The sequence below is a fragment of the Schistosoma haematobium genome, chromosome 1 (assembly GCF_000699445.3).
Source record: "Schistosoma haematobium chromosome 1, whole genome shotgun sequence".
Classification (NCBI taxonomy): Eukaryota; Metazoa; Platyhelminthes; class Trematoda; order Strigeidida; family Schistosomatidae; genus Schistosoma; species Schistosoma haematobium.
In genome coordinates, this window is record NC_067196.1 from 60,663,940 (window position 1) to 60,689,456 (window position 25,517).

The 25,517-nt window shown below is 33.1% G+C and overlaps 1 protein-coding gene across 1 annotated transcript; it reads right to left on the reverse strand.

Annotated features, from left to right (window-relative positions):
- Window positions 1–1,019: 1,019 nt before the first annotated feature.
- On the reverse strand, window positions 1,020–21,251 carry MS3_00001767 (uncharacterized protein). Its single transcript, XM_051209251.1, has 4 exons — window positions 12,833–21,251; window positions 11,314–11,396; window positions 9,709–11,272; window positions 1,020–1,807 (listed from the first exon to the last, which is right to left on the reverse strand). The coding sequence occupies exons 1-3, from the start codon at window positions 12,879–12,881 to the stop codon at window positions 10,952–10,954; spliced, it is 453 nt and encodes a 150-aa protein (XP_051074694.1). The 5' UTR covers window positions 12,882–21,251; the 3' UTR covers window positions 1,020–1,807; window positions 9,709–10,951.
- Window positions 21,252–25,517: the final 4,266 nt, after the last annotated feature.

Sequence of the window (25,517 nt, forward strand, 5' to 3'; positions counted from 1 at the left end):
TGTTAATCAACCCAATTGTATGATCACCATTTTATACATTTTTGGCCTAGATACTAATAATCACAATAATTCAAGTGAATTTCATATTTAACCGGTGATTTATTTTCATTAATGAATTAGTCAAATGATGTCTTACTTATGGGTTATTAACAATTCTATTTCTTTATTTTCCTACTTCTTTATTTTTCATTTTAAGTAAAATGAGTGATTCAACTGACAGAATGCACATGTATATACATATGTATATACACGAAGAAGCAAATTATACTACTTCCAATAGTAGTAGTAGTAATAATAATAATAATAATAATAATAATAATAATAATAATACAGAAAATATTCAGAAAAAATCAACAATTTACACATCAACTAGAAAGAGATTATCCGAAAATGTATAAGCAATTTTCCATTATGACTCAGGCGATTATGGAATGATCATGACTAATTGAATTGTGACAGTATATACATATATGCATGTTAAGAAGAGTTTACTTTCTATTTCACAAGCATATCTAAGATACTATCGGCGGTGAATAATTATATACTATTTATTATATAAAATAAATCATGTGATGAAGTAAGGTAAACAATTTTCTATAGTTGTTGTTTTTCTTCTAAAATGAACAGAGGATGGATGGATTGAGGGATGGTGATTATTGTAGAATAAATAATAATCATAAATACACAATTTCATCATTTCAATAATAAAAAACAATTTAGAGGTGATTTTCAGTAAATTAGTCAATAATATCATCAGTTGATTAGAATATAGTAAACAATGAAACAATGATAAGGTAGTTATTTATTGAATAATAAAATGATAGATAATAAGTAAAGAATATAATTGATGTGATCATTATGATATCATAATTGTGCATCATAATGAAATTTACCATGAGGATACAAAAACACCCATTATGACAATGAAATAGTACAATCACATGTAAACATATAAGATTATAATGATATAAATGATCTTTAATTTATACAACAACTTGTAAGAATATATTTTACTTAGTTACTAATATCCTTTATCAATATGTATTTTTCCATTTGAAAGTTCTGTAATTCATGGATTGGTTGGCTAATGATAATATCTATGCAAAAAATAGATTCAATCAATTTGTTCATGAATAAAAATTATTTATCTATAACATTGAATTGTAATGGTGTTCCGATCACAAACTGATTTGAGATTATGGATATGAATAGTTGGATTATGATACTCAGTTATTGTTTAAAAACATTGTACTCTTACATATGGGAAATTTAAAGTTTCGAGGTCATAGAGTCAATCACTTAAAATTAGAGTGAGATAGTTGTTTATTGTTTCTCTAGTTTTTATTGGTTCTTCAACTTATTTGAGTTTACTTTCCGTAAAACCACTCGACATAGATATTGTAAAAGACTGTAATTTGTGTGTTATTTAACCATAAAGTAAACTGAGAATTTGTCATTCATGTTGAAGCGTAATCTATAAAGTAAGCAACCATCTTGTGAACAAGAAACGAAATTAGGGTACTAGTAGTATAAAAGGAATTTGTGGAGATTGTTAAATTTTGTAGTTTTATTCATCATAGACTAATCTTATTCATGTAATTATTTGATATCAGCTCAGTCGTATGAAAATTGGTAGTTCACCTCAAGACTTGATGGTTATGCAACCGGTCCTGGGGGAGTCTTATGTGCACACACTGTAAAGGAGTACCATACCGGAATGATAAAAATGTTCAACGGTTGCTAGTTCCCAACGTCTAGCAAATGTCGGGCCATGATTTTAACCATGAAAAATGCAGGATACGTTTTCCTATGAATATATGTAATTTTTAATGGTGATAAACATAACTGGAGAAAAAAATATAACGAACAACATAAATTCATGAAAAAAACTTGACTTGTTCCCACCCGCTCCCAAATGTGCAATTAATAATTATGCTTCAAATCAGTAGATTGAACCCAAGACCTAAAATTTTTTTTCAGTGAACAAATAACACCCAGACGACAACCGGCAGTCAGAATCCAATCATCCACATCCTTGATTTCAAATCAATTTTAATATGATAGTATTTCCACTAAATGGGACGAACGAGTAATATTTTAACTCGTCACTTCTTTGAATAAACTGATTATGATTTCTTAGTAGAGTTTTCAGCAAAACAGACAACACCTAGGTTCAAGGTTATCTGACGGCCAGCTTCAATAGCTTAACGTCAAAATACAGTGAATACCATATCAAGTCACCCATAACCGTGGCCATATTATAAGTTTGTTGATAGAATTTGATTGATATTAAGGACCTGATAAACATGGGATTGGTTACAACTCAATGGCTTAATCAATATTAGTATCCCAGTTCAACATGTTAGTTGTTGCCGAAAAGTTCAATGGTGGTTTCTTATACTATGAAACTTAGTTAAGCGAGTTCAAATCCTACAAAAAGAATAAGTTTCCTTAACTATTTCCCCTGCTGACGACGACCATCTATCATGAAACCTAGCTCAAAGGTTTTCTGCCGATTACTCCCAGTCACTAGTGAGAAGAGGATTATTACCAAACAAAATGATTTTATGTAAATATCTCTTATATTTTCAATTACTCATTTTTTGGAAGCATCTTATCAAACTGGAATGAAACAGTTACCCAAACTTTCGCTGGAATTTCTTCGGTTCATCATCTTATTTACACCTTAGATTGAATCATTTAAAGTAATATTCATAAATTTATAATTGTAGAAACTCACAATTAAAAACGATTGAAGATAGTTGTCCTAATTCTTTAATTTTTGAAAAATATTGTAGTGTATGAAGACTTGGTGGGGATAGATAAATTATTGTTTTATACAGAATTACACCGTATGTTCTTAAAATATCAAAACCATATGTTGAATACATTATTTACACATCTTCCTTCAGATGACCTTTAAGTACTTTATGATTCTTTCAATTCTGTTTTTATTATCATTGCTCTCTGTTTTCCTTTTTATTCTTTTCAATTCAGTCTTCTGTTGGCAGACATTACACATTCGATTGCTACCATGTACTACTTATATCTGCACATAAGTAGCACAGAACACAATACTACTTATTAGTAGTGAATAGAGATCGTTTGAAAGAATTGTTTTATGATTCATGTATTCACTTTATACCACATGTATACTACTTATATTTTTTTATTAGAAGGAAATAGAAATTTTATTAAATTAATAATTTATTAACTAAAACAGTTGTTCATAGATTAATTAAACTAATGAGCTTGTCAAATATGGAGTTAACAATGTTGTATTTTGTTGTTTGTTGGTTAAACCAACTTATGATTTCATATCTATCATAATCAATGCACAAATCAAAATGAATATTTACAGGCAACAGTTTCAAGTTTTTTATGAAAATAATTGCCAATCATTTTAAACTATGAAACATTATTATTATTATTATTATTATTATTATTATTATTATTATTATTTCACAATAGTTACTATTTGAGGAGATAATTTTCAGTACAAAAATTGACTAATATTAAATCACCATGTACTAAGGGGTAATCAAATAATTGTTTCATTACTTAACGAGGACCATTCAATAATATGAGATAATTATAGATTTTCTAATGTGTAGTATTATCGTATTAATTTATTTCTTAATTAGATAGTCAATTGTATACAATTTTAATTTTAGGTAATTTACATAATAAACAATATAAAAGATCCTACAGCTAGATTATTCATAACCATTGAGTTATAGAGTACCAAATACACATTTTCATCCATTTACTGAGTTGCTAAGTTTATTTAGTAAAGGATAAAGACATATACATTAGTAAATCATGCATTTAAATATGAATTAATTCAATACTATCTAAGAATATCCAGAATGAGGTATGGTGCTAAATTGTTACTCAGTAGTAAATAGAAATGAGTTAATGAAAATGTGAATCAACATATTTAATTTTGATGAATGATAGACAACTATAAATAAATTGAAACATGAATACTGAAAATGGGAATAAAAAGATGAGAAGTAAAGATAGTGAAAGAACGATCGATATGTCTAGACGGAGAGACTATAATTTATGGATGAACCAATCAAGTATAAGATAACAGGTCTCGGATTTAGGCGCGAAATTCACTCACCCATTTGGCTAAATAGAGTTTTGGTATTATAGCTGATGTCAGTTCGTGATGAAAACCCTAAATGTAACCATAATCATCAACTGTAGATCATAATTTTGATTCGTCACAGGTTTATAACCCTCATTTAATCCTAATTGTTAGATGGGCACTCTCAAGGTCAGTTTAGCGTCGCTCAAAGTTCGTCCATAAATTATAGTCTCACCGTCTAAACTATCTTGACTTGTTTCAATCTATGTCATCAGTGTTTTGTAAACATACGTATAACGATTGTTGAATGGAATTCAATTACGAAATCGTCACTTTCATGAACTAATCAAATGTTCTTGTAAGATTATTTTAACTGTTCTTCAAAAAATTCCTATTCTAGGCAATAAGGCGAATAATATATTAAGTTCAAATCTTATTTGTTCGATCCGAATGATATTGAGAGATCTTTATGAACATAAATAAACAAAAGTAGTTTTGATGGAAAAGATAACCCGGGCGACCTGCTTAGATATCTGAGGTACCTGTTCTTGCCATCTAGATATTTCAACAAGTTATATGTTTCCTTGTTTGTTTTAACAGATCATTATGTTAACTAATTGCATAACCTATTCAGGTGCGTTTGTGAAAAGTTTACGACCTTTCGTGGTACAAGTTACAAAAATTTACAATCGGAGACATTATGATGGCTGCCAATGTGTATTGAAAAGGATGAATATTGTTCAGATGTTGACTTCTGAAATGCTAATATCCAACTGGCGATCACTCAATATTTATCTTTAATATCGATCAAGAAATAAGAATCGGAAACTCGCTGAAATACTTTATGCTGGCAATTCTATATTGTACCAAAAAATATAATACTGAATAAAGCTAATTATAATAACAAATAAAAATCTATTGATTTATTAAACATTATGAATGCGCTAGAGAATGCTGGTCAGCGGCCTATGCTCCATTGGGAGTAACAGGAGTAAAAAAGTATGAATGCGCTGACTATGGGGCTAACAATTTAAGCCATTAAATCCTACATTTAAAATGTTCTGATGTAGGACTTCAAGATTATAGTGTTCGAAAAATAAAATTTGATACAATAATCTTTAAAAAGAGGGATAAAACAAAATTTGAAAACAAACTTCTGAATGACAAGAAACTGTTTTAATGTATACAAGTGAAAAATGATTGAAACACTATCGTTTATTGAACTATTGATTAATGAGATTAAAATGAAGAACAATTTAATGATCGAATATTCCAACGAAGGCAATTACTGAATTCTATATCTTAGGAGTTAAATTTATCAATCTAAGATTAGATTAAAAAACCTTGTTCCACTGTTAGATGAAACAACGTTACAATGCCTACAGATTTTCCATGGTGGTCTAGCTTCAATTGACTCATGAACTCAACTATTGAAATTACTATAATATCCCCAAAAACGCTTTTCTGATATTGATTATTTGATTGTTTTTACTAAATAATTAAAATGGTTTAATTGAACTGCATTGGTTATGACTAATTTCTGTTATGAATCTATTTTGGATTAATTAAAGAGTACAGAGTTACAGAGAATATTGAATATTTCACAAATTCCTCTTTTCATGTTTTCAATGAAAGACAAATTTCATTGTCATTTTGTTGTTATTGTGGAATCTGGTATAAATATACATTGTCACTAGTTGCCACACTTAACGTCAGTGAAATCAGATCCACAATATGTGAACCATAGAATGGAAAGTAATATTTAAAAAAATGTGAATGTCAATGTAAAAAAAAACATAATCAGAATGGAACAAATGAGTTGGAAAAATAAAAAGCAAAGAGTCAATATTTAACTTGAAATTTAGTAGACAATAAGAAAAAAGGATGCTATTGAGCAACCAAAATGAAATTTTAGTCATTTCAGATATCGTCCCAAATTATAAAGCATAAGTATAAGAGGTAAGCCCCAAATAGTAATTCCAAACATACCAACATAGGTCAGGTGAAAAATTAATGACTTCATGAAGTTATTTCATATCATGATCTGACAGCTAGCCTTATATCAACACACTACCATAGAAACTAGGATTGCATATTGGGAGGTGGTTAAGAGATTGTTAAAGAATAATTTATTGTTATGATCTTGTTTCAAACTTTCACAAAATATTTATTGATTGTTAAACTGATAAGATGTGTCACAGGGACTAATTCCCCCCAAATCCACGCATGGACACAGAATGTTTAGTAAAGTCTCTTGCAAAGTGTGATATACTGACGGCCTTGAGTTAACCCATCAGAATTGAGATAACGCTTGATATATTTTAAGCGAAACATAAAATCCAGTGGTAAGTGAAAACTGGCAATCACTGATTCCCAGAATGCTCTGAATCAATAAATACATTCGTTATGTAACCAAAATGTGAGTCTAAGATGATGCTTAAACTAAATTACTGAAAGTATCTGCTCTTAAGACAGATTGTTTGTTAAAGTGTTTGACGTGATTCGATGAGTAGTCAAGAGTTCTTAGTGACGCTAGATAATATTCTCCTTTTACAGCTCTTATTCTGAATCTTAGCCCCAAGTTTCTTAAGTTTTAAAAGAGAAGAGTGGCAAAGCATCTTATTAAAGATTATGTCAGTTCGATATGAAAACCCTAACCCCAATTTGTATGCCTAACTCAAAACTCCTGCTTAACTCTTAATGCCTAACCTTAACCTTTTTTGAATTATAAATGATGTCAAAAACTTTATGGGGTGATAACATTAACTCAACACTAGACCAACTCTTAATATACAAACTTGACCTTTCTCTTATACTACACAGGATAATTTGACATGTGGAAGTTAATTATTCAGATCAAAGCTGTTACTTCATCATTACGTTTTATCGTTAATTTTATTCTTTTTTTTCGTGATAATAAGGCAGCGTCTCCTGATTGGTTAAAAAGTCACGCTACGTCGTCAGTATAATGTACTTTTATTTACCTAAACAACGGTTAATAACGTGGAGATTTAGTATCATGTTTTATAACAAGGTCATTTTGAAATTTTGTTCACTATAGACACCACGTTACTACTGCTCAACTGAAATAACTATTAATAATAATAATAATAATAATAATAATAATAATAATAATAATAACTTGTTCTAAACCAGTTATCCGTTATTCTGAAACCAATTAAATACATGTGATGATATGAAATTTGAACAACATTCCAGTTAATTTATTCCATTTTCTAACAAAACTGAATTTGTAAACACCGAATTGTCATTGGAATGTTCTATAGTTCACATGAGTTTTAAAGTACTGATAAACTGGAAAAATAATTATGATTTGGTCGATGAGTCATTTACGTCGTCACAACAATGAATAAAGCTAGATACCGCAAAATTTAATTAACAAGGTTATTTGAATTAAGCACACATATACAACACACAGACACATAAACCAATACTTGAAAGTTGTACCGCTCAAGAAAATATCCAGGTTAGTTAGTTTAAAGCTTGTTATCTATTCAAGATAAAAGTGGTTTTGAATAAACCTTCTCTCTTATAATTTCTTATGTATTAACCTAGTGATATGTTTGAATCAACTCATACAGTACTATCAAAATTGATGACGTAGGCGAACAAATAGATTGACAGACATCTGGTAAACAATATGTAAATGTACTAACCAGTTGTCTAACAAATCATTTAGTGAAGGTCAAAACAGGATAACATAGACAGTAGGTATGGGTAATTTAGTCAATAAGGTATACATTTTTCTCACTGAAAAAAAGGAAAACTTGCTCAAAAGTGCAAAACTAAAGCAACCGTTTTTAGAAAGAGTACAAAAAATAGTGAAGACTAAATATGCATGTTTGCAAGACAATAATAATGAACTGTAGTAATGCAAACAAATTTATTGATGATCAATTAAAGATACGTATTTTAAGATATTCCGGTCTTTTATCTAAGAAGCTTTTAAGTTGTATTCGTCATAGATTGACGTCAGTTAAGGTATCATTTAAAACCAGGAAGTATTGGATAACTGTTTCGCTCTAGTATAGGACTCCTAGTCGAGTTTAAACATGTTGAAAGTGAAACAGTAGTCACCAATACAATTACATGATCGTTGAGCCATATCAAAACGTGGTTGAAGTTAAATTTACACCACCAGACCTCGATCCTAGTTGTTAGGCGTCCCCTCCCAGTTATTTAAGTCCTAGGTTCGATCCCTGGTGGGTTCGTGATTAGGCACTATAAAGGAGTTCCATAAACGAGACTAAAAAGCTGTTCGATGATCTCTGGTTTAAAATGGTACCTTAACTGATATCAATCTGAGACGAATATGACCTATAAGTTACCAATAATCTTCATAACACCCCTTCAACAATATATTCAAACTGGGTTTCAGTTATCTTATTAACGAAATAAAAGCTATGCTCATGTGAATATATTTCACATACATAAGCTAATACCAAAGGTAGAACTAGTAGATCCCATGTTTAGGATATCAGTTTACAGTGTTACAGAAATATCTTGAATATATCGTAAATATCTAAAAAAGTAACACTTGTACAAAATATCTGTTAGTTCAGTGTGTATGGTTTCTTCTTGAAATACAGATCTTCAGCTAAAGTGAACACTAATTTATGTGGTCTCATCATTTTCAGGAAGTGAAACCCTTTTTTTGTAAAAATGACCAAGGTTATTTTTAAGGAATTAAAAACTGATATTTCATAAAACTTCATACTGATCACCTTGACTGAAATACAGTAGATGATGTTATATTATTGGTTAGATGTTGTGGAATATTTGAAGTCTAAGAGTTGTTTTTTAATGTCATAAGCTATTAGATAACCGAACCTATCAAGTAAAGGATTGTTGAAATCTTAATTTAGTATTACAAGAAAGCATTATTTATCGTTTACTTATGGTGAGTTGATTAAAAGTCATAAATTAAGAAAACCATTATCGTGTTATAATAAAACATTGCCAGTTAACTACTTTTCTACACAAGCAGTTTATGTTAGATGTAGCTGACAATACTTCTAGATATCTTATAGACCCACCTCCTATAAAATTTCTTGATACGAAATGAAAGCGGTGCCGTTTATTGTCATAAAGTGAATACACAACTCAGTGGTAGATCTACCTACCCGAGAAATGAAGTTCTACATCGATCATCTTTTACCATTCAAAATAAATACATATTGAACAGAACTGAAATAATGTTACCATACACATACATACACCTACTATAGATAACCTTTTCTTTTTCCCAAACTGAAAATAGTGATCAATCTACAATTAAATAAAATTAAAACGTTTGTTATTCATGTAACTAAGTGAAGAAAACACCTTTATTACGAATTATATACACAATTTGTAGATTTGCACACGTGAGTTAGTGTAAATGGAAAGAGTTTGTGCATGACACATTAGCGTCGCGAATTGTCCACAAATTAGATTTATCAGATAACCTTGAGAATTAATTGGCTAGTCGTCTTCGAATAACAATATGGTAGAATATTTAGATAAAACAAATTTATGCATGTATATTACAATAAGTACATGTATGCAAACAAAATAAAAATGAAAGAATAAAGTTGAATTTTCTCACTTACTTATTTGATAAACTAACCAGACATGTAAACTGAGAGTACACTTTCAAGGTCATTCTTTTTTTGCTTATCAAAATGTGTAGAAAGAAAAGTACAGTAATGATACTGAAGCCTGAATTGATAGTGTGGTGTGTGTGCTACTTATATTGACATAAGTAGTAGATGATGTTAGTCGTGAACAGAATGTCTGGCAGCAGAGAGACAAGCGAATCGAACAATAAAGAATGGAAACAGAATGCAATTTGTATGAAAATGCAAGAACAATGAAGTCTGAGTCATTATGAGACAACTGATGAACATTTTGCAAATCACGTATTTACTATTTGATTGTTAGATTTTATTAACAAGTCCTGTAATTTTGTGTCAAATACATTCGATTGTCCCCACCCATGTTCTCTTCGCTACAATCGGATTGATAAATAGGTTCACTGCAATAAAATTTATGTATTAACACTGTTTTATTCTTAAAATAGATTCTATTAAACCAAACCAAAATGTTATGCCTTGATGAAAATATATTTGAAGTAATCTTCAAACAAATAACGATGTTACTTTACACTTATATCAATAGGGTGTTTGTCTTTTAACAAATACAAAAAACAGCTTATGTAGTTTATTAATTGACAATTAACATAAATGAAAAGTTAATAACTATGTTGAACAGGTCCATGAACAGATCCAGTATAGTGTTAATTCTTAAATTTGAATTATCAAACAATTCAAGTGAGCCAATAGTACTGATGTTATACATGTAATATATAATAACATATATTAACACATGCTCACTAGTGACTAGATTCAAGAGGTATTTTTTGGAGTTCTAGTGAGAAGCAGTGACTAGTGGAGTTCAACCGGGTCTGTTGTGAGATAGTAACTGACTGATGACAATGGTGGATGTGTCGCTCAATTTCGTGGACTGGTTGAAGTTAGACATTGACACCGTTGGATGTCGGCCGGCTCAGCGGTCTAGTGGTTAAGGGCTCGTGACTGATACGTCCTGAGTTCGAACCTCGCGAGGGGCAGGATCGTGGACGCGCACCGCTGAGGAGCCCCACAATAGGACGAAACGGCCGTCCAGTGCTTCCAGGTTCTCTATGATGGTCTAGCTTCAATTGACTCGTGATCTCAACTATTAAAATTACTATAATATCCACAAAGACCGTTCTAATATGTAATTAACAAATAGATTGTAGTGAATAGCTTAAATATATAAACAATAATGGTTCTTTCAAGAAATCACGAAACATCAAAAGAATTTATTGTAATTATTATTATTATTATTATTATTATTATTATTATTATTATTATTATTATTATTGGCTTTATTCAATATTATATTTTTCGTACAATGTAGAATTCTCAGAACAATGTATTTCAACACGTTTACTTTTTTATTTCTTGATCGATCCTGACGAAAAATATTGAGTGGTCGCCGGTTTGATGTTAACAGTTCAGGACTCGACATCTGAATAATGTTTCGATGCATATTGCCAGCCACCACGATGTCTGTGATTCTACTTTTTCGTAACTTGTACAGCGAAAGCTCATAAACCTTAGATAAACGCGTCTGAATGGGTTATGAGATTAATGTATATAATAATGTATTACAACGAACAAAACCGGATATCTTGTTGAAATATCTAGATGGAAGGAACCGGTAGCCCAAATATTAAAACAGGCCGCCATCTCATCTATGATTGAAATAGAATTAACTCATGTATGAGCAGTATACCTGAAATCAGAATGAAAACGTTATTTTCTTCCCTTTGATAGGCAACCAATGGTCTAGCTGACATCGATTGACATTGTGCTAAACGTAGTTTAAGAAATGATAAACAATTCTTCTACAAACTAAATAGCGAGTATTTAATCTAGCTGAGAATGGATAGTATCATTTCAATAGCTGTATTCAAGTGTTTTACCATTCATTAGGAAAAATATGAGTCAAGGGATTTTTTACGGTGTAAATACAAATGATTGAGGAAATATTTGTAATCAAAAAGGAGAATTTCCTTACTTAATAATAGTGGAAAAAATAGTTTAAGGTGAAACTGAGGACCATAAAGAGTTAACAACAAGATTCCAGTGTTTAAATTCGTAAACAGATTTTTACTAGACGACAAGAAAACTATTAATTGACACGCTTAAATGCTATTAATTGATATTGTGAATTTTTGGATGCAATGGTCTTCTTAGCTAAATCCTCCTTGATCCTGAATGTCCGAGTAAACAGCCTTCTGTAAGCTCACGTAAATTTCCTGTAATATTTTCATTAAAAAAATGTGACAAGACATCTATCTCTAGCTCCATGGCACAGAATAGAATGCCACCTTCAAACTGAAGAGCGCAGCTTAAACTACATTTCGGTATTTATGCTTATTTTTCTTAGATCTAATGACAACGATTACTTCTTAAATCGACTAGTTTCCTCGTTTTATAATAAAATATCAGATGTTTTTAAAGAAGGTGAATTCATGAAAATATCATGTTGATTTATTCCTGTGTAATAAGGACAAAAGAATTTCGGTTATTTCGTGGAAAAACAAGGACCATCAGATAACAGGGCCAGTCTGATTGGATTTCATCCAGCTCGCAGTATATTCACACGTTCAAATAAAAGTATCATACTGGAAATGTGATGTACAGTCAATCTAATGAACTAAAATAAAGTAAGTAAATGCTGGTGAGTAGCATGTATTACCATTGTACATTAAAACCGATACGATAGACCTCGACGAAGTATCACAACACATAAATTGTATGGTGAATTAATATATATGAACCGTGTAAACCGTCGATGACAGTGAAATTATCTTTTCAGGCAAAAGTAATCGACATCAGTTGATTAAAACCTCATTAGAAGAGAAGTTTAATAACGTAATCGTGGAGTAGAAAATACCACAATCTAGGTCATCGATAAAAAGTTGATTAACCGTGTGTAGAAATATGTACAACAACATAATAATCTGTATAAGTCTTCAGTTCTAGCAAACGACTTGGGAACGACCATATACTTCATTTCATTCTATCTTTAAATGTAGTCTATTTTAGACTTTAAAATATCCTTTCTAACAGTTTGTTATTCAAATTTAGATATTTACAATAATAAAAATAGATACAAACTAACCTGTGAATAACAACCACTGATTATGATCAGATAAGGAAAACCAACACATTTAATACTGTTATTAAGATCAACATTGATTATACGGTTAATATGTAGTTGCTTCATTCTTTCTTCTCAGTAGTTTGATAAACTCCCACTTCGCATTTTAAAAAAAATATTGTTTAGAATGCTCAGAATTGAACTTGACCAAGATCTGAGAAATGAATACTGAAAGTGTTATAGATCTAAAACAAATTAAGAAATAAAACAATTGAGAAATGTTGATAAAATGAAATACAATTTACCAAACAGAAAACAAATTAGCTAAAGCCAAAGGCTTAAAATATACGTACATTCTGCATTATTCAATTGTATATGAACTGTTATATATCATCAGAAATACCTATAAGAATATTGATATATCTTATATATAAATGATACTTGTTGAACTAAGTAAGAATAATCTGATTAGTACAATGAAATGAATTCCCAGTTATAAACAAATTGCTTTATTTTCATGTGTAATAATTTTTAATGCTTTGAATTGCATTACATCACTACATAAGGTGTATATTTTTACTGCTGGAATAGAAAATGAAACTGAACCATTCAGTCACTCATAATAAGTAATGTCGAATCTGGTATCGATTCAACTTGTCACAGTATATTACCATAGAGAGATGAAGTAGTAACAGTATATGGGGTAACAGGAAGAAATTAGACAATTTCATAAGAATTTACGGGATAAAAAGGAGCATGAGATAATTTTAAATTCATGATACCAGGAAAGACAAAACGTGAATGCATCTGAGTTATTATGACTGATTCTGAACCATGTAACCTATAGTAACCCCCATCATCTCCAACTATTTAGTTGAGATAATCATTTGGATCTTTAACACGTAATATGCACTTATTAGCAACACGTTTCAGTTCAAAACGCAGTAACTTCATGAACTGATGTCACGTATTGGTATGGATGATATTAAATGGACGAGACTGATATAAAACAGTTCGTCTTGCAGTGTTATTTCCTTTCTTTTCGTTTATGATAAATTCTAGAAAGAAACGATCATTAATAGGTATTTTGGAAAACGTAAAGTATGCAGTTAAACAATCTTGAGATCTTAACTCTTCTCTATCAATAGGCAGGCCGAAAAGATCGTTGAATGACTTATTGTTCTAAGAATTAGGGTTAAGATCTGAATTATAAGATGTTGGAATTATTGTTGATATCAATTCGTGAAAACTCTCATCCTAATTCCTAACACTATCTTGATAGTTGCGTCATAACCTTGGAGAAGCCTACTCGTCCTTCATTCGTTTGGCTGTATGTTTTACGCTAAACGTTATTTCTTAATACAATACAATCAACCAATCTTTGACACTACCGCCATTATTTTTTAAAGTTTTTGAACAGACATTGGATATGATATAAGATTAAAAGTTGAATATTGATAAGATGTTCATTTAAACCATGAACTGGTCTTGGCTGGACCACCACGATAGAAAACTTGGATGCACTGGATATACCATGACCAGTAGAGTTCAATCAGAATTGCGTGTGAAACTTTGATCCACTTCAGGTAATAGTAGAGGATTGCGAAATATCGTCAAATGGTTGAATTTAGACACTAGCACAATTAGATGCCAAGCTCAGTGGTCTAGAGGTTAAACGTTTGCGCACGATACCGAATGTTCTGGAATCCATCTCCAGTGGGGATCTTGGAGGCCCCTTGTTGAAGAGTCCTTTACTAGGACGAAAAGACTGTCCAGTGCCCACGGGTTTTCAATGGTAATCTAAACAAGAAAACTTCGTGATTCAAACTGTGAAAATTCCACAATCTCCACAAATCCCCTGCATTAAAATTAATAACTGCTTTCTGATGACGCCAATATTAATAGATCGATTAGTTCATCATTAGTAATTATTCACTAAGTGACCGACAAGAACATTTTCCTCTTTTACTCATACAACCTCATTATGCAACTGCTAACGTGTAAAACAAATGTACATCGACAATAGATTAGATTAATATTCTGTCTATAATAATTGATTAGTCAAGGAACATTCGATCATTACCCTTATTATCGAGTGGATAAAAAGTAACTTCTAATCATAATAACTTAACGGTTGTATTTATACATGGGTAAATAATTTATTCATAGGATAAAATTATTGATAAGTAATTTTTGTTCGATATTGATGTTTAAAGGGAGGTCAGTTGACTTGATCATAGTCAATGTCAGACGTGACACAGATCTGCATCGACTAACATTATATCAGGACAGGACGTCGAGATCGAATTAACAAGATGAATAATAAACAAGTTAAAACAATGGTAGAATTCTCGATCATCTAAAAGACTAAGCGTACAGAAAATACGTTGAAAAGAACTAAATAATGAAAAAAAGTGTATGGAATAATATTGAAGATTTAGAAGTCGGAGAAAATAAAGAAAATCGGTAAATCTAGGCCACTGTGACTGGAACTGAGACATATCACCTAATATTCCTAATTATGGACTTACTTACATCTGTTACTTTCTCATAGACCGACCACCAGCACTCGGCATCCAACCCTGTCCTGGGAAATCCTTTCCAGTTTCTATTCATCCTTTTCATGTTTGCTTCCAATTATCGACGCAGTGTTCTTTGGCCCTCCTCTTTTTCGTTTCCCTTCAGGATTCCAAGATAGTACTTGGTACGTGATGCAGTTTGGTGATTTCCGCAATGTATGTCCTATCCACCCCCGACACCTTTTCCTAATTTCATCTTCACCTCGAAACCGGTTTGTTCTCTCCTGCAGTAGATTGTTGCTGATGGAATCCGGTTAACGGACATTCAGTATCTTAACGTAGACAATTGTTTATAAGTACTTGTACCATTTTGATGTTGGTTGTAGTTCTCCACGTTTCAGCTCCGTACAGTACGACTGTCTTGACGTTCGTATTGAAGATTCTGACTTTGATAATGACTCGCAGACAGTTGTTTTGAGTTCCACATGTTCAACTGTAGGAATACTGAACTTAACTTGTCAATGCTCTCCTTCACTTGCTTGTTTGCTTCTATGTATTCAAGCTCGTGCCTACATTTTCTTTGTTTTTGTTCGGCTGTTGTTAATTGTTGTCTTCTTGTTCTTCCTTCCTTGGATCTTCAGGGTTTCCATAGAGATCCATTCCTTACGATGATGCTTGTTGCGACCCAGAACCACCTGACACTTAAGTTATTGCTTCTTTGATCCCTTTCTAGTTGTCCTACATAGTGGTTTCTTTTTCTTTGAGACCTTGTAAGGCTTGGAACGTGTTGTTGTGAGCTATCTTGAATTAATTGCGTATATCAGTATGTGGAAGGTCGTAATTGAACCTTTATATTGCTGTTTGTCCAGTTGGCCAGTGCTTTTTGGTTTCAGTTTCATCTTGACAACAACCAAGTAGATGGTGATTTGAAGCCATGTTAGCTCCTCTCCCTCCTGGTTCTCACATCTTCCATTGTCCTTCTGAATTTTTTATTGATACAAGTATGATCTATCTGGTTCTTTGTGGTGTGATTCGGTGAGACCCATGTAACTTTGTGTATGCATTTGTGCCGCCTATAACCAATTGGTTGGATGCACATAGGTTTTCAAATCTCTTACCACTTTTGTTTCACTCTCCCAGTTCATGTCGTCCCATGATATCGTCATATCAGGTGTTGTCCATCCCGAGACTTTGGCGTTTAAGTTTCCCTTCAGGATGGTCAGGTCGTTTTTCAAGCACTTCCCTACGATCGACTGCAGCTTCTCATTAAACTGATCTTTATTATCGTCTTTGCTATCGTTGGTGGGTGCATAGCACTGGACAAAATTCACTGTGATTCCCTCCTTCTTTGTTTTGAATGATGCTCTGATGATCCTGGATCAGTGAGATTCCCATCCTACAAGTACATTTTGTGCTTCTTCGGACAACATTAGAGCAACTCCCTGAGTGTGTGGAATATCTTCCTCTTCGTGACCGGAGTACAGCAACATCTCTCCCGTATCTAGCCTTTGCTGTTCAGCTTGGGTTCAATGGGTTTCGCTGATTCCCAGTACTGCCAATTTGTATCTCCTCATTTCTGTTGCTATTTGACTTGTCTTCCCGGTCTCCCACGTTGTCCAGACGTTCCCTGTACCTATAAAAATTGTTGCTCTGGTTGTTAGAAGGGGCATCGATCTCGATCTCAGCTTTCATCATGATGCGTCATAATTCTTCCGTCAATTCCCAATGCAGAGTTTAAATGATTTAATTCGTTTAATCTGGTTGGCGTTTTTCAGCAAGATTTTTTTCAACGGGATGGGGTTGCCGACCCCATGCCCAATCCTCCCCCTTCATTCGGGCTTGGGAGCGGCAACAACTCTAGAAGAGCTATAAGCGACGTTAATTATGGACTTAGATACTTCTAATTCTAATGAGCTACGTATTTACTAATAATTTAGCTTTTCACCTTGATATAAACGACGGTGAAAGTCCCTCTTTGACTGTGGTTAGAGAAACGTATTATACACTGAAGAGATATTAAATTACACTTCAAGCTGATCTTGTTTAATACATCTTACTTTGGTAGATTTTCCACATTTTAATATTTATTCATTAAAGAATAATACAATACACAATAATTATTGTCATTAGTTAAAGCACTAAAATTGACCAACAATTTTGGTTGCGATATCATGAATGAAAAGAACACTGCTAAATAAAGTAACAAATAACATTTATCACATTCCCAGGTCTAACTATCACATATCATCACACAGTATATAAACTGTTAATAATTCTACAGAATACATAATACATGACAACATTGATTAAATGACAGTTATTTTCTACTGTAATCTATCATATTGTTAAGTTGTTTGTACTTCAAATCGAATAGGTAGAACTGATTTGAAACGAAATGCTTTGATTTACTGAAAATTTATTGGTATAAAAAAAAGAAGAAATGTATATTGTGTTGAGTTACTAGACGACAGAATATTGTCAAAGTAAAAGAATATACTTCAGTAAATTAATATTCCTATTCTTGAGATTTGCTAAGAACGAATCGATCCTAAATATTCGTCGTGAAATTTTGAATTAGCTCTTCTATTTACCCAGCAAAATTCCTTATGATATGCAATGTCCTTTAGGCTTTTTATAAGTGTAAAGCTTCCGTATTTCCCTTTATACAATTCAGCAGAATAATTGACTACTAAAGAGAGCAGTGCTTAATCATTGCACTTTACCAAGAGTAGTCTATCCCTGAAGATATTTCAAGTTATTTCAATCAATATAGTGTAGTTGTCGAATAATACGAGACCATATATATATACAGAATAGTATTAAGAAACCTTTGGAAACGATTATAAATACCATCTGATTAAAGTTAATTAGAATATGATGGTGAAAAAGTTCAAGCCATTTGGTCCAACTGCCTTAGATCTGTGATATGATTTTCTAAAAAAAATATTTACGAAATGAAGCTTCAAGAGGTTAGCTAATACAATTTTTAGAACAGAGTTTGGAAGTTAAATTCAAATTGCAACATAGCTTGATTAACCTATAACTGTTAATGAAGAGTGAGAACCTTTAGTTCGCCTCATAGTAACAAATAATAGGTTGATTTCCTAATCACAAACGTTTCTTAACTTAACCGATGGAAAGTTTACTCTCTGAAAAGTAATATCAGAAATAAGCATTTTGATTTATGAACTAACCATTAAACAGTTCATCAGTTGAGGTTTCGTAAGATTGTCATCGATTATGGGATTGGATGACGGTTATCTAACACTATTTACTAACTGAAGGAAACTGGAACAGTAAACCAATGAATTCTAACTTAAAAGTCTAATGTTATCATGACTGTACAATGAAACCCGAAGGTACTCTTTTCGATCCATGAAAGGGTCGTGGATGGGTATCGCTGGGGAGGAGACCTAAGTCAGAATGATATAGTTATTTGGTGTCTCCGTGGCTTTTCGCGACTTTTCTATTCATGTCACAGTTCCTAATCAAAATTAACCTGAAAATAAATAGCTGTTCAAATTTGAAAGTTTCTGTTAAACTAAATAAAAAGTTATTTGGTTGTATAAATTAATTATTGAATTACTCATTACTTTCCTACCGTAGATTTGTCTACATTTGCATTACTAGAAACTGCAGTAAATTGAGTATATTAGTTCTGTAGATATTTTTCAAAGATTTAAGCCAACTGTTTCTAGAAATATTTTACTCAATAAAACGTTATATAATTTAATCTTTGAAAAAAAGCAAGAACTTTGATTGTCTGTTGTATTTCAACCTTGTACAGTTTCATACATTCAACTGAAATACAATTTAATTATTCTACTACAGTTTCTCAGAGCAAAGGTAAAGCACGATATTTGTATATTAATACTATGGTTGTTAAGGTAAAGTGCACTTAATCATTGATTTTTAGCATCCTATATGTGTATTCAAAAAGTATTCAGACTTAGGGGTAACTAAATAATTTGAACATATTAAGGAAGTATGATTAAATAATTTTAACTAAGTCGAGGGCAAGACAAAATAAGTAATTTCCGTTCAGTAAAAGAATATACCTTTAAAGATCAAATATCTCTTTAAGATCCAAATAAACAAAGTAGACTTGAAGAACTTATGAATTAATTGCTAGATATTCAAGTGAAGAATGATATACTTTAGTGCCCTAACAACTAACAAACATATTTCTATTAAATTAGAAGATACATGGTCAATTTCATCAACTATTTGAATCTAGTTAACAAAAAATCCATCCATTTAGCAGTTATTGATTGTGAGTAAACAGAACCATAATTGTAATTCAAACAGCTTTTGCTTTGAGAAAAGATAAAATCATTTATTTCAGTTTTAACCTGGTGATTAAGAGTTTCATTATGCCATCATGTAAACATTTCAAAAGTAGTCTTTTTATGGTAGAAAAGCCTTTTAAAATATAAGGAAAATCAAATACTTACCGACAAGCACAACTATTTACTATTTGTCAAAACAATGAAACCCTTTAGACATCTCCCTCTCAATCTTCCACTGCAATAAAATATCAGCTCAGTTAGATATCAATAATTATACATCAATGGTGCCTTTGAACCACTGCTTTTGTAAGTTTAGACCATCAGGTGGGCTATGCTAAGATTAGACTCAGGGTACTAGGTAAAGAGGCCAAATCTATCGATGAGATCGTGAATTCTCAATAAGTAAGGTGGTTAGGATATATATATATATTGGTTGAGCCCGACCACCGCCTACCTCAACGCGAGATGTTTGCTGGTATGAAATAGGTTAGTGGAGAGTTGGATATGATCAAACCAAAACGTGGCACCAGTTCATCAAGACAATAACTACTAGACTTAGTCATGTTGGCAGGTTCAAAGCACCTGGTTGGGGTCCACGCGATTATCGTAATCGCCAATTGAAGACTATGAGTGATAAGGCCCATAACTGATGACAGTAGTGCAGATGCATTCATTCTTTGTTTCTCTTTAGATTTCAAGTTTCAGAATTATTCAACAAATTCTTCTCAAGTTATATTGTCTATGCCTAATATTTTCTATTTCCACTAAAACTACTATTATTTCTTCTATTCTGGAATTTATCCTTACAATTTTGTGTCGCTATGTTAATGTGATAAGATAACTTGAATCAATACACATATTTCAAAGGTTTAATATTTTCTATATCCGACTAACTCCATAAATGATTAGGGGAGAAACAAACAATTATCAAAACCAAAAGGGTTTTGTGGAGATTTTAGTAATGTCAATAATTGAAATCATGAGTCAATTGAAGCTAGATCACCAGGGAAAGAAAACTTGGAAGCACTGGACGACCGTTTCATCCTAGTATGGAACTCCTCAGCCATTATCGAAACCGAAAAATAATATACAAAAGTGATAACACTAATAACTCCGCCTGTAGCTTTTATAGGGTTGCTGCCGGTCCCAAGCCCGGGTAAAGGAGGAGGGTTGGGCATGGGGTTAGCGTCCCCATCCCGTAGAAAACTAACTCGCTAAAAAACCTTTACCAGAAAAAATAATCCAAACCATTTTAACTCTGCCCTGGGAGTTAGAAGGTCTTCATTTAGAAGAATTATGACGCTTCATGGTGAAAGCCGAATTCCTTCGGAAGCCACGAGGCCGATGCCCCTTCTAACAACCAGAGCAAAAATTTTTATAGGTACATGGAACGTTAGAACAATGTGGGAAACAGGGAAGACCAGTCAAATATCAATGGAAATGAGGAGATACAACTTAGCAGTACTGGGAATCAGCGAAACCCACTGGACCCAAACTGGACAGAAAAGGCTAGCTACGGGAGAGATGCTGCTATACTCCGGTCACGAAGAGGACAATGCTCCACATACTCAGGGAGTCGCTCTTATGCTGTCCAAAGTAGCACGAAATGCACTTGTAGGATGGGAATCTCACGGATCCAGAATCATCAAAGCATCATTCAAAACAAAGAAGGAGGGGATCTTAATGAATATTATCCAATGTTATGCACCCACCAATGATAGCAACGACGACATTAAAGATCAATTCTACGAGCGGCTGCAGTCAATCATAGAGAAGTGCCCAAGAAAGGACCTAACTATTCTGATGGGAGATCTAAATGCCAAAGTCGGAATAGACAACACTGGATATGAAGATATTATGGGACGACATGGACTGGGAGAAAGAAACGAAAATGGAGAAAGATTTGCAAATTTGTGTGCATTCAACAAATTGGTCATAGGAGGCACAATATTTCCACACAAACGTATACACAAGGCTACATGGATCTCACCGGACCACACTACAGAGAACCAAATAGATCATATTTGCATCAACAAAAAATTCCGAAGGACAATGGAAGATGTGAGGACCAGGAGAGGTGCTGACGTAGCTTCAGATCACCACCTAGTTGTAGCCAATTTGAAACTGAAGCTAAAAAAGAACTGGACAAGTGGACAAACAGCAATACAAAGGTTCAATACAGCCTTCCTTCGAGATACTGTCAAACTCAATGAATTCAAGATAGCTCTCAACAACAGGTTCCAAGCCTTACAAGATCTACTGAAAGAAGAAGAAACTACTATGGAGGACAACTGGAAAGTCATCAAGGAAGCATTAACTTCAACGTGTCAAGAGGTTCTCGGTCTAAAGAAATACCATCATAAGGGATGGATCTCTACAGAAACACTGGACAAGATCAAAGAAAGGAAGAACAAGAAGGCAGCAATTAACAACAGCCGAACACGAGCAGAGAAAGTCCAAGCACAAGCTGAATACATAGAAGCAAACAAACAAGTGAAGAGGAGCATTAGAGCCGACAGGAAGAAATACGTGGAAGAACTAGCAACGACGGCAGAAAAAGCTGCTAGAGAAGGAAATATGAAACAGCTTTACGATACAACGAAGAAACTATCAGGGAAATACAGTAAACCAGAGAGGCCGGTCAAAGACAAAGAAGGCAGGAAAATCACCGAAATTCAACAACAGCGTAACAGATGGGTAGAATACTTCGAAGAGCTCCTGAATAGACCGGCTCCAATGAATCCACCGAACATCGAAGCAGCACACATAGATCTTCCTATAGATGTCAATCCACCAACTACGGAAGAAATTAGAATGGCCGTCAGACAAATCAAGACCGGGAAAGCAGCAGGACCCGACAACATACCAGCTGAAGCACTGAAATCAGACGTCGAAGTAACCACAAGCATGCTTTATCTTCTATTCAAAAAGATTTGGGAGGAGGAACAAGTGCCGATGGACTGGAAAGAAGGACACCTCGTCAAGATTCCAAAGAAAGGAGATCTGAGCAAATGTGAAAACTACAGAGGCATAACACTACTGTCAATACCAGGGAAAGTCTTCAACAGATTGATGCTGAACCGGATGAAGGATGCAGTAGACGCCCAACTTCGAGATCAACAAGCTGGATTCCGTAAGGATCGGTCGTGCACAGACCAAATTGCAACACTACGGATCATCGTCGAACAATCAGTTGAGTGGAACTCATCACTATACATCAACTTCATTGATTATGAAAAGGCATTCGACAGTGTAGATAGGAAGACATTATGGAAACTTCTTCGACACTACAGAGTTCCTGAGAAGATTGTCAATATTATCCGGAACTCATACGACGGACTACAGTGCAAAGTAGTGCATGGAGGACAACTGACAGATGCATTCCAAGTAAGGATCGGGGTCAGACAAGGCTGTTTACTCTCTCCCTTCCTCTTTCTTCTGGTGGTCGACTGGATTATGAAGACCTCGACATCTGAAGGAAAACACGGAATACAATGGACAGCTCAGAACCAATTAGACGATTTGGACTTCGCAGATGACCTAGCCCTCCTATCACGTACACACGAACAGATGCAGATGAAGACAGCCAGTGTAGCAGCAGTCTCTGCATCAGTAGGCCTCAGCATACACAAAGGGAAAACTAAGGTCCTCAAATTCAAAGCGGAAAACAGCAATCCAATCACACTTGATGGCGAAACTCTAGAAGATGTAGAGTCCTTCACATACCTGGGAAGCATCATCGATGAACAAGGAGGATCCGATGCAGACGTAAAGGCGAGGATCGGCAAAGCAAGTGCCGCATTCCTACAATTGAAGAACATATGGAACTCAAAACAACTTTCAACCAATATCAAAGTAAGAATCTTCAATACGAACGTCAAGGCAGTTCTACTGTATGGAGCTGAAACTTGGAGAACTACAACAACCACAATCAAGAAAGTACAAGTATTTATAAATAGCTGTCTACGCAAGATACTCAACATCCATTGGCCGGATAACATCAGCAATAGCCTTCTGTGGGAGAGAACAAACCAACTTCCAGCTGAAGAAATTAGGAAAAGACGATGGAAATGGATAGGACATACATTACGCAAATCGTCAAACTGCATCACGAAGCAAGCCCTAACATGGAATCCTGAAGGGAAGCGAAAAAGAGGAAGGCCAAAGAACACATTGCGTCGGATAATAGAAGCAGATATGAAAACGATGAATTACAACCGGACGGAGCTAGAAAGGATTGCCCAGGACAGGGTTGGATGGAGAATGCTGGTGAGCGGCCTATGCTCCTTCACGAGGAGTAACAGGCGTAAGTAAGTAAGTAAGATAAGACTAATATTGAAAATTACAACAAAAAACATTTTATTAAAATGTAATACATTTTTCATTATAATATTAATGTAATGATAATGTACAGTGAATTTAGTGAAAAGTATTTCACTAAATTCATAACAAGTTTCAACTCATCTAAATTATGGTGATTAAAGAGATAGATGAAAGTTACACACCAACCAATTAGGTGAACAAAAAAGAAAAAAAACTAAATGTAAATAAACCTGAATACAGTAATTATATAAAGAAAAGAAAAGAAAAAAAGAAAAAGAAAAAAAAAGAAATGATATGAATAATTATGTTACGACGTTAGCATTGAAATTTTATTATGGTGTATTACGATTGTTTAAACAGTTGACTAAGACAACATGTACTTTAGTCAAACAATAAAAATGACAAGTAAATATTGATAGTTCCATTTGATAGAATATAACAACTTCACTATTAAATAACTCAATATCAAATAGTAATGATGATATTAAGCTTAATTATTAATTAAGGTGTGCAGATATCTTTTCAAGATAGAAAAAAAGATTGTTTTAATAACTTTGGAGATTATAGTTCAACATCAAACGTACTTCTTACTGAATAAAAAACCTATTCGCATTCATTTATTTGATTAATTATAGATTTATAAGTCAAACGGAACATTAGTCGTGTTTCTATTCCAACTACCTTCTAAATTAAATCATTTGTTTCATTACTGTAAACGTGTTCCCTATTCAACACTTTTTATTCAGATAATCTCAAGGAAGATATGAGCTTCTTAGTTTTCTAAGTGAACCTTATTTTATCAATTTGTTGAACGAAATGAAGGGTAAGAAGTATGCCTCATCTCTAGTCTTAATAACTTTTATGGTTTCCATGGTATATAAACTCTTGATACATGATATTCCGACATGGGGGTTCTTTCCATATATGTACCATTTACACCAGTAATCACTGTAATCTTATATTTCAATATAGATAGCCAAATAAATGTTATTATATTGACGTATTAAGAAAACGTTTCTTCCTGACAGTGATCCACAATGTTAGGAGAATTAGAATGTCAAACATTCGTATAGCTTAGTTCAAACATTTTTAAAAGTCCAGAGGTACTGCTAAATACTCAAAATCATCATCTCAGTGAACAGCTTAAAGAATAACTTTGAGAATAACGTATTTTATTCAATGGTGGACTGATTTAATTTATATGAGAGATACGTGAACAATAACATCATCTGTGACAAAAGATAGTGACCAAGGAATATATATTATTTATTACTGGAGCTGCCAAGAACAGCTTAGGCCATCCAGCTTTTTGTTAGTACATGTTAGTTCTTTCTCTAAAGCGTGACCTCGATGACATTTTTCTAATCCATATTTCTGCAATTACCTTTGCTGTCATCTGATTATTTGTTATCAGTTTTGACTTGCTAAGATGATGTACTCCAAGACTATAGGATGTTATCACATAAGAGTTGTTCCGTCTTAAGTTTTAAATTCTATTCGGAATATAAAGCTAATCCGGAAGTCACTTCTCCATCTTATATTAGCATGTGGATTATTAACGTTAAAATACTTTGT

Bases quoted from the DNA above. Each gene is read 5' to 3' on its own strand.
- MS3_00001767 (XM_051209251.1), bottom strand. From the start codon at position 12,881: ATGTGTTGGTTTTCCTTATCTGATCATAATCAGTGGTTGTTATTCACA. The intron at 11,397-12,832 runs GTTAGTTTGTAT...TTTCAATCATAG, and splicing joins TCAGTGGTTGTTATTCACAG to ATGAGATGGCGGCCTGTTTT. The intron at 11,273-11,313 runs GTAATACATTAT...TAACCCATTCAG, and splicing joins GATATCCGGTTTTGTTCGTT to ACGCGTTTATCTAAGGTTTA.